A 13,436-nucleotide genomic window follows, 5' to 3' on the forward strand; every position below is an offset into this window, starting at 1 on the left:
GTCTAAGTCTGTGAGAGGGTGAATGTGTGTGTGTGTCTGGGGTGGGGGGTTGTGAGTGTCTGTGAGAGAGTGTATACACGTGTGTGTGAGTGTAAAGTGGTCTAAGTCTGTGAGAGGATGCATGTGGGAGTGTGTGCGTGTCTGTGTGTACGTGTGTCTGTGTGTATAGGAGTGCTTGTGTGTGTGTGTCTGTGTGTGTGTAGGAGTGTCTGTGTGTGTGTATAGTACAATGGTGGTCACCTGTAATGTGACATGAACCCAAGTTCCCGGTTAAGGCCCTCCCTATGGGTACCGAACTTAGCTATCAGCCTCTGCTCGGCCACTTTTTGCTGCTGCCTATCCAAAGTTCGCCTTGAAGGATGGTCACTTGAAGGTCCAATGTCGAGTGTCCTGGACCGCTGAAGTGTTCCCCAACTAGGAGGGAACACTCCTGTCTGTTGATTGTTATGCAGTGCCCATTCATCCATTGTCGTAGCCTTTGTTTGGTTTCAGCAATGTACCATGCCTCAGGGCATCCTTGCCTGCAGTGTATGAGATAGACAAGGTTGGCTGAGTTGCATGAGTACCTGCCACGTACATGGTGGGAGGTGTCCCCACGTGTAATGGTGGTGTCCATGTCCACACAAGAATGTAACTTTAAAAAAATGTTTTGTGATTTAGATATGAAATTAGTGAAACTATGATGGTCATTCTAACAGATGAGAGACTTAACATTAACAAACAAAATATTTTTCAATGTATAATTTCTGTTACATCACACTAAACTTTTGCTATAAATTCTGTGTCTTACAATTGTGTCCTGCACAACCACCTAATGAAGGAGCAGCGCTTCAAAAGCTTCCAATTAAACCTGTTGGACTATAACCTGGTGTTCTCTGAACATGAACTCTTTTGTGAACTTGATCTCACTTCGTATTGATAAAATAGCATAATCCCTTACATATTAAAGTGTCAAAATGTTACATGTACGCATGTTTATAGAGAATGTAGTTTTGTGTATGAAAAAGCAGTGTTGCAGGTTATGGAGAAGAGCCAGTGCTGTATCCACTTTAGCTGGATGGAATACTCAATGCTTAGACCAACCTGACATTTGTTCATTCTTCAGCTTCTCAATAATACTCACAGTCGGGCAAGTTATGCCAGTTCAGCGCATTCTTTTGTGAGCACTGGGGACAGCTACAGTTCACTCTGCAATGAACCGATGTATCAGCTATTGGAAAAGACCAGTGAAGATGACTATGACACTGATGTGGAGCTTGATGGTGAGAAAATAGAAATCATGATCAAACTGCTGTTCATGCAAAATACAGTTGAAAGCTAATCCTGAGCCCCTGAAGGAGTAAAAATGTAATAATAGCTAGAGTGGGGAAAATTTGCAGCCCAGTTCCAGTTTTTTAAATTCATTAATTTTGTGGGATGTGGGTGTCACTTGGTGGTTAGTATATATTGCCTGCCCCTATCTGCAGTCATTGGCAGACTTGTAGTTTTGTGCTGTCCACATGGGATTTCACTAAAATTAACATAATACTGACGGCTGTCTCTCCAGTGAAGGAAAGATCATTTACATTCATTGGTGATTTTGATGACCTTGGAATAGTCAAAAGCATTTTGAAGTCACTTTTGAAATACAGACACATTTCCACAGATGAAGAATGGAATTTAATACCCCCTTAAGAAGTGGCTTGGGGCATGGGTAGAAGTCATATACTCAGATGAGGAGTTCCCCGCATTCTATATCATCCATGTCTTTCTCCACAGTCTATCGCTTTCCCAACATCTCCTTATAGAGTTGGGTAGGGAGGTTGAGTTTAGTTTTCCCATCCCTAAGCCAGTTGGAGCTCAGATGTGATCAGTTAAGGGCCACAAAAGTTTCATGCACTGTTAATGCCATGCTAACTCCATGACATGTGACAAAGTTACTTAGTATGCTTTGATTTTGCATTGTGTATTCTATAGAATTACATTAATCTTCAATTGTTTAAGTATTCTTTTACCTCATGCATCCCCACCACCTTTATAAGGAAAACCTGGAGAAACTGTAACTGAAGAGCAGGTCTATCGTAGGGCATGTGAGGAAGTTGGAGTCAGTCCAATATCTTACTACATTCGGCACCATCACGATGCTCACCTTAACCTGAACTACCGCTGCATGTCACCCAAAGCAGTGAAGGCCTTATCAATTGCACTCGTGGTAAGTATTTGGTGTCCAGGGAGAGACAAAATCTATCTAAAATCAGCTTCTACCATTCAGGTTCAAGTTGTACTCACACTGGAAGTCTAAACTGGATTCCCTTTGCATTAATATCTGATGCCTTTAGAGGGCATTCACATAAAAGAAATAAAATTACAAAAATCCAATAGAATACAATGTAGAGAACATTCTGAATCTGAAACTAATTTCTGAGCACAGAGAACCACTACTGACAGAGTGAGAAAACAAGATAAACTGAAATTGCCTCAGACTGTTAAGAGATAGTGTGAATATGGTATTGAAGATAAGGGGAACATGGGTGATAATGATAATGGCCAGTTTGTTTTAGAACATGTGCACTTTCATTAACTGGGTTGTAAAATAAGCTGCTGATTTCCATCTTTAATGTGCCAGTTTCACCTGCATGCAGAGTACCTAAATGAATTGAGAAACCTAGTACAGTACAGTGTGACAACCTATAAGATAGAAGAAGACGTTGACCTTACCTTAGTTGAGTGAATATTCATTTTCAGGTGTAGGAACCAGTAAACAAACCTTAACAGGATAGGGTGTTTGGGGGGGTGGGGGGGACTGCTGTTTTGAACAGCAGATCTTCATTCCAGATTCACTGCCATGGACATGGGCAGGAGTGGAAATGTGGCTTCAGTTTGGGCCCTTGTAGCAGTCATTGTTTGCAGGCGGTACAGTAAAATAATATGGAATAGGAGCAGGTTAAGAACTCAATCTTTGATCTCCTCATGGGACTGTCAGGAAATACCAAAAGAAGCAAACAAGCTTGGGAAAACCAGAGGGTGAAAACAAACACTGTGAAGATTATAAGGCAGAAAAGTAAGAATGAGAATGAGAGGCAGAGAGAACTTACATAATTCTTGCTGTTCTGCAGACAAATACAGCAGTGACTACATTGGACTTGGAGCATGATGGGATCAACGCAGAGGGAGTGCAATATCTGATGGAAATGTTAGTCGAAAATTGTTTCATCCAGACGCTGGTAAGGATCATCTTGTATTTTTAGGAATCGCTGTGGCTGACTCAAAGTATTAGCTCCCAGTAAATAAGCCAAGAAAATTTATTATATATTCCATCATCGAAGTAAGGAGAATTTTAGGCTGTGGATTGAATATTGCTCCCAAGGTTGTGAAATTTGGTTAGTCATATTCTTACACATTTTACAACTTCCTTCTGCCCTGTTATCACAATGCTGCCGTTGGTTCCGTAAGATAGCATGCCCATGTTTACACCTTCTGATAGCCAGTTGGAAAATGAATATATACTTTTTCATTAGCTGATTGTATGATCCAGTCAAATGGCTTTCTCTCTGTTGTCCAAATTTTTCTCTGACTGACAAGTGCTGGAAGAAGGTATATGTTTATTTAATGCCCCTTTGATTTTTTTTATTATTCCAGGGTGTTGCTCCATAACACTGACCTGGAAATTAATCTTTAGTTCCTGTGCTTCTTAAGGATTGGGCTAATCAATTAGCAGCTTCTGTTTCTCTGGTCTTTCAGAAATCATTTGCTTTTGGAAGTTAATCACCATTGCAGCAGTTGCTGAGAGGGCATGATTATTGGCCAGTTGTTCTTCAGTTGATAGTCATAAAGCTTTTTAAACAGATTATATCAAAATATATTTTTTATCCTCTTGGTCTCCATATTGATTTTTTACAATTTATTCATCAACCTCACAAGTTAGTAGACATTACTGTTCTGACATTGGTCTACATGATCCAACAGCGCATGGACAGATTACGCAACAATGCTTGTGTCACAGTTGTGCATTTCACTTTTAATATCATGAAGCCATTCAAGTTCATTGAGAAATTTAAAAGTCTTGATGTCAAACTTACCATCCGCTTTGGATGTATAATTTCCTTCATAACAGAACTCAGTGGGTGTTAGTCTCTGGGGCTTACTAAGGATCATTTTCATCAACATTGGATCTCTTCAGGACTGTGTGCTTTCACCTTTGCTTTTCATCATCTATACTAATAATTGCTGATCAAAACATGATGATGTAATGATCCTGAAGTATACCAATGAGATGGTACTTGTAGGCAATTTGGTCATCAATCATTTATTAATGAGTCTGATTGTCCACCTAGGAAATTCCACATCACTGGTCATGGATCCTGTGTATCCATGTGTGGCTAATGAGCTTGATCCAAGAGTCACAGCTCCAACCGTACATTTGGCAAGTAGATTAGATTAGATTACTTACAGTGTGGAAACAGGCCCTTCGGCCCAACAAGTCCACACCGCCCCGCCGAAGTGCAACCCACCCATACCCCTACATCTACCCCTTACCTAACACTACGGGCAATTTAGCATGGCCAATTCACCTGACCTGCACATCTTTGGACTGTGGGAGGAAAACGGAGCACCCAGAGGAAACCCATGCAGACACAGGGAGAATGTGCAAACTCCACACAGTCAGTCGCCTGAGGTGGGAATTGAACCCAGGTCCCTGGCGCTGTGAGGCAGCAGTGCTAACCACTGTGACACCATGCCGCCCAAGTATTTCCTGGGGTGGAATTAGTTATTGGCCTTGATATCGTTGGCATTCCTTTGTCTGGTTCTTTTTTCGTACATCTTCTTAATGACGATTTGGAGATGCCGGTGTTGGAATGGGGTGTACAAAGTTAAAAATCACACAACACCAGGTTATAGTACAACAGGTTTAATTGGAAGCACACTAGCTTTCGGAGCGACGCTCCTTCATCAGGTGATTGTGGAGGGCTCGATCGTAACCTGTGTTACGATCGAGCCCTCCACAATCATCCGATGAAGGAGCGTCAAGCCAAAAGCTAGTGTGCTTCCAATTAAATCTGTTGGACTATAACCTGGTGTTGTGTGATTTTTAACCTTCTTAATGACGGTATTGTGGAAGAATTGTTTCCCTTCATACTAAAGTTTCTTCCAAATCAGTTTCTTCTGAATGAAGGTCTCCCATGTGTTGACATCTATGTTACATTTCTTGAGGAAAGCCTTCAGGGAGTCTTTGAACTGCTTTCTTTGTCCTCTTTTCATTTGAGTGCCTTTCTTGAGGTTTGCTTTAGCAATTTAAACTCATGCAGCCTAAGCACGTGGCTGGCCCAATGGAGTTGACTTCGGATAATTACACCTTGATGCAGATGCCATTAGCAGCTTCAAAGATGCTGATGTTAGTACACCTGTCCTCACAGCTGATACGGAGAATCTGCCACAAACAGCATTGATGGTACTTCTCAAGGTGGCTCACTTGAGGTGGCTTCTATATGTTCAGGTTGTTCAATTTTGTTAACGCGAATTCTCTATAAAGCGATTGACAAATTGGGGATACTGTTTCTAAAGCACGATATTTTAAAATGTGTGTTGGCTGTATTGCAATTACATCGCCAACACTTTAAACGCTGTATCTAAAGCACGATTTTTCTATAATGCGGGGTTGCACAAGAATACAACCATCATATTATAGAACTACCTGTAGTCTAAGCTTCAAAGCCATATAGAAGAGTAAGAAGGAGATTTCCTTACACACAAGGACCCTGGTATCAGCATAGGCATCACGATCATTAGAGACTCTGATTTTTTAGGCTTCTGAAGGCAGCTCTCACAGATTGGATGCAATGTTGAATCACCATATTAGATAGCCTGGGTAGCTTCACAGGTAGGGGAAATCTTCCATTAGTGGGAGGATTTCTCCATCGAACTTAATGGAGGGATGGACCAAAACTTTACCTGGGGCTGATTGGTAAAGGATTTGAGCTTTCTTGAGGTCGAGGTTGAGACCAATTCTTCAGTATGCTTCCGTGAAGACATTAAGTGAGGCTTGAAGATTCTCCTCTGAGAGAACAGAGATGATATTGTCATCCGCATACTGAAGTTCCATGTGCCAGGTCAGTATTGTTTTGTTTTCAACTGGTTGAGGCGGAAACGTTTTCTGACCTCACCACTGAGAAGTGTGTTCTTGACAAGATGAAAAATGGTCGTGCCGGTAGATGGAGAAAATTGTGAAAATGATGTTACATCTTTGCTTGAGCACTGTCTTGACCTCAAAGGATTCTATCATATTACTACCAGTGAGAACTGTTGCCAACATCTTGTCACAGACAGAGACAGAATTTCACTGGACAGCCTCAGTCAGATCGATGAAGGTCATTTAGAGTGGTGAGTGTTGCTTCTGACATTTCTCTTCGAGTTTTTGAGCAGTGACAATCATATCCGTAGTTCCACAGTTTGGTCAGAAGCCACACTGGCTTTCAGGAAGGGTTTCCTCAGAGACATGGAGAAGGCATCGAGTGAGGATTCCTGGCAATAAAGACCAGTGAGTAGGGAGTAGGGAGATTCCTCTATAGTTCCCACCGTCCACTTTGTCTCCTTTCTTGAAAATAGTGGTGATAATAGCATCCTTGAGATCAGCAGGGATTTCTTCTTTGTCCCAGATTTTCAGGAACAGTTGACGGAGATGACAGGTAAGCTCTGCTCCTCCAAGTTTGAAAATCTCTGCTGGAATCCCATCTCCTCCTGCAGCTTTTTCATTCTTCATGTGTCTAATGGTGGCTTCAAATTCTGCCACATTAGGTGGGAGTGCAAGATAATCTCGTAATGGGGAGTTGATGGAACTTCTTCAAACATGTCTTTGTTGATGATTGTCTTGCAGTTTTGGAGTTCTTTGAAATGTTGTCTTCATCTGAAACTGATGCTTTCTCTGTTTCTCATAAGGGCGCTATCTTTACTCCGCACCAATTTGAGGCTAAGGGTATTGGGTCCGTATATTTCCTTGTGGTAATGAAGAAACCCTGGATGTCCTGCTTGTCAGCAAGAAGTTGCAGCTCCTTAGCTTTCTCAGTTCATCGTTGGTTCTTGATTTCTCTCGCTTTTCTAACTCTGCTGTTGCTGTTTGATGAGTTCTCCTCTTTGCCTCACTGATAATGTTGTTTCGTTGGATATAGAGAACTTTCCTTTTCTTGCTTATGAGATCTTTGATGATGCAGTCATTCCCATTAGTGTTTTCTGAACTTGCACATGATGGATTTTTCACAGCATAAGACAATGGTTGTCTTCAGCTCTTTCACAGATTTCCTCTACTCTACTAAAGTGAGCCATTTGGAGATTTTGGTGTTGACATTATTAGAAGTCCACTGGTCTGCTTGACTCTTGAAGTCGCTCATCAATAAGCGTTCTACTGAACTGTTTCTTCAACTTCAGCTGCTTCTGGTGATATTTGATGAACATTGAGGAGCAGATGAGCGAATGGTCTGTCTAGCACTTGTCTGCACTGATCATTGCTTTGATTTTTTTGATGGAACAGTGTGTTGGTGATGAGCAGTATTCTATATATTTGGTGAGCAGGAGAACCTTGTTGGAGTTGCAATTCCTAACTTCTTTCTTTCTGATCATTTCTTTCCAGACTTGGTTGCCCTTTCCAACCCTGGTGTTGAAGTCCCCAAGGATGATATTGATATCCTTCTTAGGGATGTTCATAGGTGTTTAGAGTGGAGTAGAAGACTCATTTGAGCATTGGACCATAGGCACTCACAACCGCTGCTTGCTATTTCTTGGCAGGTTGCAGACAGAGAGTCAAGAGGTGATCGTCAATGTAAACTGTGAGCTCAGAGTGTCAGTTGATGAGTCCATTCTTGACAGTGAATCCAAATCCATGTACCCTGGGCTAATACTTGGGTTTTCCTCACCACCTCCTTCCCTTAGCGGCCCTTCACCTGCTCTTCAAGTCTCCCTCAGGACAACAATATCAATGTTGAATTGCCTGAGTTCCCGGGCAACAAAGGCAGCTGTTCATTTTGAATGATTGCTTTGCTTCTCGTCCATGTGGGTTTATATATTCCAGGTTTTGAGATTGAGATTCCCTTTGGATTTCGGGCCACAGGTAGATGAGTTTGCTGCACGCTGTTTTCAAGCCAGGTTGGTTTGGAACAAACTATTTTTTTAGGGCACCTTTTCTAGTCCCTTCTGTGTAGAGTGAGCAGAGTGGAGAGGGCTGCTCAGTCATGAAGAAAGCTGCCAAAATGCTCTCCTGTTCCTATTCCAAGAATGAAATGATTGAGTCAAACTCCATCGCCTACATGCCAGTCCAAAGCTCGGGAGATCTAGATCTAACAATCCTGTCCCCATCATCTCTTACACAATTATACAACCACAGAAAATGAAAATATTTTTGAGTAGATTGTCAGAATCATAAACTCTTCTCTACCAAAAGCCATCCTTTTGGAAAGTACTACTGTCTTAGGGAGGTATGGTACAGAAATTATTAAACTACGTAGGATGGATATGTGATGAGTAGATCTTTTGAGACCTGTACTGAAGAATTTTAATGAAATTAGTGTATCATGAACAATGAAAATCACTCTTTGTCTCAATATTTCCTTGGATGCATTCAGGGAAAGGGATTCAATCATGCAGATGCAGGAAAAATCAGTTCTGAACACATTTGTGTCATTCTCAAAAAGAAATTTGAAGAATTTAGTAAATGAATAAAGGTTTGTACTCATTCTGGGACCCAATGGCTAATTATTTTAATGCATTGCAACCATACCGAAACATTTTTATTAAAACTAGTTAAACTTGCCTGATAGGGTAAATTCCAAATTTGTACTTCTTATTATTCATTTATATATAATATTTTAATGCATGAGCAATGTACTCAAAATGAATTCTCATATGGACAATAAAGAAAATAGAATTGAATTTAGACTTCAGGTCAATATGGAAGTTTGCCAACTGGAGGACCTCACCTACAGTCTATATCTTCCATATCCTTTTCCACAGTAAATACTGATGCAAAATACTCATTTAGTATCTCCCCCATTTTCTGTGGCTCCACACAAAGGTCGCCTTGCTGATCTTTGAGGGACCCTATTCTCTCCCTATTACCCTTTGTCTTTCATGTATTTGTAAAAACCCTTCGGATTCTCCTTAATTCTATTTGCCAAAGCTATCTCATGTCCCCTTTTTGCCCTCCTGATTTCCCTCCTACGTATACTCCTACTGCCTTTATACTCTAAGGATTCACTCCATCTATCCTGTCTATACCTTACATATGCTTCTTTCTTTTTCTTAACCAAGCCCTCAATTTCTTTAGTCATCCAGCATTCCCTATACCTATCAGCCTTTCCTTTCAAGCTGACAGGAATATACTTTCTCTGGATTCTCACATTTCTGAAGGCTTCCTATTTTCCAGCCGTCCCTTTACCTGCGAACATCTGCCCCCAATCAGCTTTCGAAAGTTCTTGCCTAATACTGTCAAAATGGGCAAGTTACAACTTCAACTTTTAGATCTGGTTTATCCTTTTCATCACTTTATAAAATCTAATAGAATTATGGTCACTGGCCCCAAAATGCTCCCCAACTGACAACTCAGTCACAAGCCCTGCCTTATTTCCCAAGAGTAGGTCAAGTTTTGCACCTTCTCTAGTAGGTACATCCACATACTGAATCAGAAAGTTTTCTTGTACGCACTTCACAAATTCCTCTCCATCTAAACCTTTAAAACTATGGCAGTCCCAGTCTATGTTTGGAAAGTTAAAATCCCCTACCATAACCACCCTATTATTCTTTTGATAGCTGAAATCGCCTTAGAAGTTTGTTTCTCAATTTCCCTCTGTTTATTAAGGGGTCTATAATACAATCTCAATAAGGTGATCATCCCTTTCTTATTTCTCAGTTCAACCCAAAACACTTCCCTGGATGTATTTCTGGGTATATCCTCCTTCAGCACAGTTGCGATACTATTCCTTATCAAAAATGCCACTCCCCCTCCTCTCTTGCCTCCCTTTCTATCCTTCCTGTAGCATTTGTATCCTGGAACATTAAGCTGCCAATCCTGCCCATCCCTGAGCCATGTTTCTGTAATTGCTATGACATCCCAGTCTCATGTTCCTAACCATGCCCTGAGTTCATCTGCCTTCCCTGTTAGGCCCCCTTGCAAAATGTCCAGATGACAGAGGAGGAAGTGCTGAATGCCTTGAAACGGGTAAAGGTGGATAAATCCCCAGGACCTGATCAGGTGTACCCAAGAACTCTGTGTGAAGCTAGAGAAGTGATTGCTGGGCCTCTTGCTGAGATATTTGTATTATCAATAGTCACAGGTGAGGTGCCGGAAGACTGGAGGTTGGCAAACGTTGTGCCACTGTTTAAGAAGGGTGGTAAGGACAAGCCAGGGGTCTATAGACCAGTGAGCCTGACATCGGTGGTGCGCAAGTTGTTGGAGGGAATCCTGAGGGACAAGATGTACATGTATTTGGAAAGGCAATGATTGATTGGGGTGGTCAATGTGGTTTTGTGCGTGGGAAATCATGTCTCACAAACTTGATTAAGTTTTTTGAAGAAGTAACAAAGAGGATTGATGAGTGCAGAGCAGTAGATGTGATCTATATGGACTTCAATAAGGCGTTCGACAAGGTTCCCCATGGGAGACTGATTAGCAAGATAAGATCTCACAGAATACAGGGAGAACTAGCCATTTTGGATACAGAACTGGTCCAAAGGTAGAAGACAGAGGTTGGTAGTGGAGGATTGTTTTTCAGACTGGAGGCCTGTGACCAGTGGAGTGCCACAAGGATCGGTGCTGGGTCCTCTATTTTTTGTCATTTACATAAATGATTTGGATACGAGCATAAGAAGTACAGTTAGTAAGTTTGCAGATGACACCAAAATTGGAGGTGTAGTGTTCAGCGAAGAGGGTTACCTCAGATTACAACAGGATCTTGACCAGAAGGGCCAATGGGCTGAGAAGTGGCAGATGGAGTTTAATTCAGATAAATGCAGGGTCCCAGGTTCGATCCCAGCCTCAGGTGACTGTCTGTGTGAAGTTTGCACATTCCCCTTGTGTCTGTGCGGATTTCCTCTAGGTGCTCTGGTTTCCTCCCACGGTTCAAAGACGTGCAGGTCTGGAGTTTAATTCAGATAAATGTGAGGTGCTGCATCTTGGGAAAGCAAATCTTAGCAGGACTTATATACTAATGGTAAGGTCCTAGGGAGTGTTGCTGAACAAAGAGACCTTGGAGTGCAGGTTCATAGCTCCTTGAAAGTGGAGTCGCAGGTAGGTAGGATAGTGAAGAAGGTATTTGGTATGCTTTCTTTTATTAGTTAGAGTATTGAGTACAGGGGTTGGCCAGGACATTGGTTAGGCCAGTGTTGGAATATTGCGTGCAATTCTGGTCTCCTTCCTATCGGAAAGATGTTGTGAAACTTGAAAGGGTTCAGAAAAAATTTACAAGGATGTTGCCAGGGTTGGAGGATCTGAGCTATACGGAGAGGCAGAACAGGCTGGGGCTGTTTTCCTTGGAGCATTGGAGACTGAGGGGTGACCTTATAGAGGTTTACAAAATTATGAGAGGCATGGATAGGATAAATCGGCAAAGTCTTTTCCCTGGGGTCGTGGAGTCCAGAACTAGAGGGCATAGGTTTAGGGTGAGAGGGGAAAGATATGAAAGAGACTTAAGGGGCATATTTTTCACACAGAGGGTGGTACGGGTATGGAATGAGCTGCCAGAGGAAGTGGTGGAGGCTGGTACAATTGCAACATTTAAGAGGCATGTGGATAGGTATATGAATAGAAAGGATTTGGAGGGAAATGGGCCGGGTGCTGGCAGGTGGGACTAGACTGGGTTGGGATATCTGGTCGGCATGGACAGGTTTGACCGAAGGGTCTGTTTCCATGCTGTACATCTCTATGACTGCATGACTGTAAGTGAGGGCACACATCACAAGTGAGGTTTGACTGAATGTTGCTTTTTAAGTTAAATAGAGTCGTAGAGGTGTACAGCATGGAAACAGGCCCTTCAGTCCAACTCATCCATTCCGACCAGATATCCTAAATTAATCTAGTCCCATTTGTCAGCACTTGGCCTATATCCCTTTAACCCTTTCCTATTCATGTACCCATCCAGATACCTTTCAAATGTTGTTATTGTACCACTTTTTCTGTAGCTCATTCCATACACACCACCCTCTGTGTGAAAAAGTTGCCCCTTAGCTCCCTTTTAAATCTTTCCCCTCTCACCCTCAACCTATGCCCTCTAGTTCTGGTCTCCTTCAACGCAGAGAAAATATCTTGTACTTACCCTACCCATATTCCTCATGATTTTATAAACCTCTATAAGGTCACCTCTATAAGGCTTCATTGCTCCAGGGAAAACCTCCAGCCCTGGCAACATCCTTGTAAATCTTTTCTGAACCCTTTCAAGTTTCATAACATTCTTTCTATAGCAGGGAAACCAATATTCTAAAAGTGGTCTAACTCATGTCCTGTACAGCCGCAACATGACCTCCCAACTCCTGTACTCAATACTCTGACCAATAAAGGAAAGCATACCAAATGCCTTCTTCACTATCCTATCTACCTGTGACTCTACTTTCAAGGAGCTATGAACCTGCACTCCAATGTCTTTTTGTTCAGCAATACTCCCCAGGACCTTAGCATTAAGTATATAAGTTGTGGAGTGGCATGGTAGCTCAGTGGTTAGCATTGCTGCCTCACAGCCCCAAGGACCAAGGTTCGACTCCCACCTGGGGTGTTTGCACCCTGAGTGGAGTTTGCACATTCGCCCCGTATTTGCGCTGGCTTCCTCCCACAATCCAAAGATGTGCAAGCCAGGTAAATTGGCCATGCTAAATTGCCCATTGTGTTAGGTGCATTAGTCAGAGGTAAATATAGGGTAGGTGAGTGAGTCTGGGTAGGTTACTCTTCGAAGGGTCAGTGTTGGGTCGAAGGGCTTGTTTCCATACTGTAGGGAATCTAATCTATAATCTAAAAAGTCCTGCTCTGATTTGCTGTTCCAAAATGCAGCACCTCACATTTAAACTCCATTGGCCCATCTGATCAAGATACTGTTGTACTATGAGGTAACCTTCTTCGCTGTCCACTACACCTCCAATTTTGATGTTATCTGCAAACTTACTTACATTACCTCCTATTTTCCACATCCAAATGATTTATATAAATGACAAAAAGCAGCTGGTTTAGCACCGGTCCTTGTGGCACAATGGTTAGCAGGTCCCTCTTCGGAGGGTCGGTGTGGACTGGTTGGGCCAAAGGGCCTGTTCTCACACTGTAAGGAATCTAATCCAAAAATTCTAATCATTTGTCATAGGCCTCCAGTCTAAAAAGCAACCCTCCACCACCAACTTCTACCTGCGAGGCAGTTCTGTATCCAAAGAGCTAGCTAGACTCATAGTCATGGAGACAGGCCATTTGGACCAAACTAATCCATGTTGACCAAAATGTC

The 13,436-nt window shown here is 42.2% G+C and overlaps 1 protein-coding gene across 1 annotated transcript in view; it reads left to right on the top strand.

The window, feature by feature from the left end:
- Positions 1-1,172: 1,172 nt before the first annotated feature.
- The window catches only part of LOC140475907 (uncharacterized), an 86,219-nt gene continuing 73,955 nt past the window's right edge, over positions 1,173-13,436 (top strand). The window contains exons 1-3 of the mRNA XM_072567834.1: positions 1,173-1,262; positions 2,022-2,191; positions 3,096-3,203. Coding sequence (XP_072423935.1) covers positions 1,202-1,262; positions 2,022-2,191; positions 3,096-3,203 — 339 coding nt within the window. The 5' untranslated portion in view covers positions 1,173-1,201. The remainder of the gene's footprint in view (positions 1,263-2,021; positions 2,192-3,095; positions 3,204-13,436) is intronic.

Source organism: Chiloscyllium punctatum, chromosome 4 (assembly GCF_047496795.1).
Source record: "Chiloscyllium punctatum isolate Juve2018m chromosome 4, sChiPun1.3, whole genome shotgun sequence".
In the NCBI taxonomy this organism is placed as follows: Eukaryota; Metazoa; Chordata; class Chondrichthyes; order Orectolobiformes; family Hemiscylliidae; genus Chiloscyllium; species Chiloscyllium punctatum.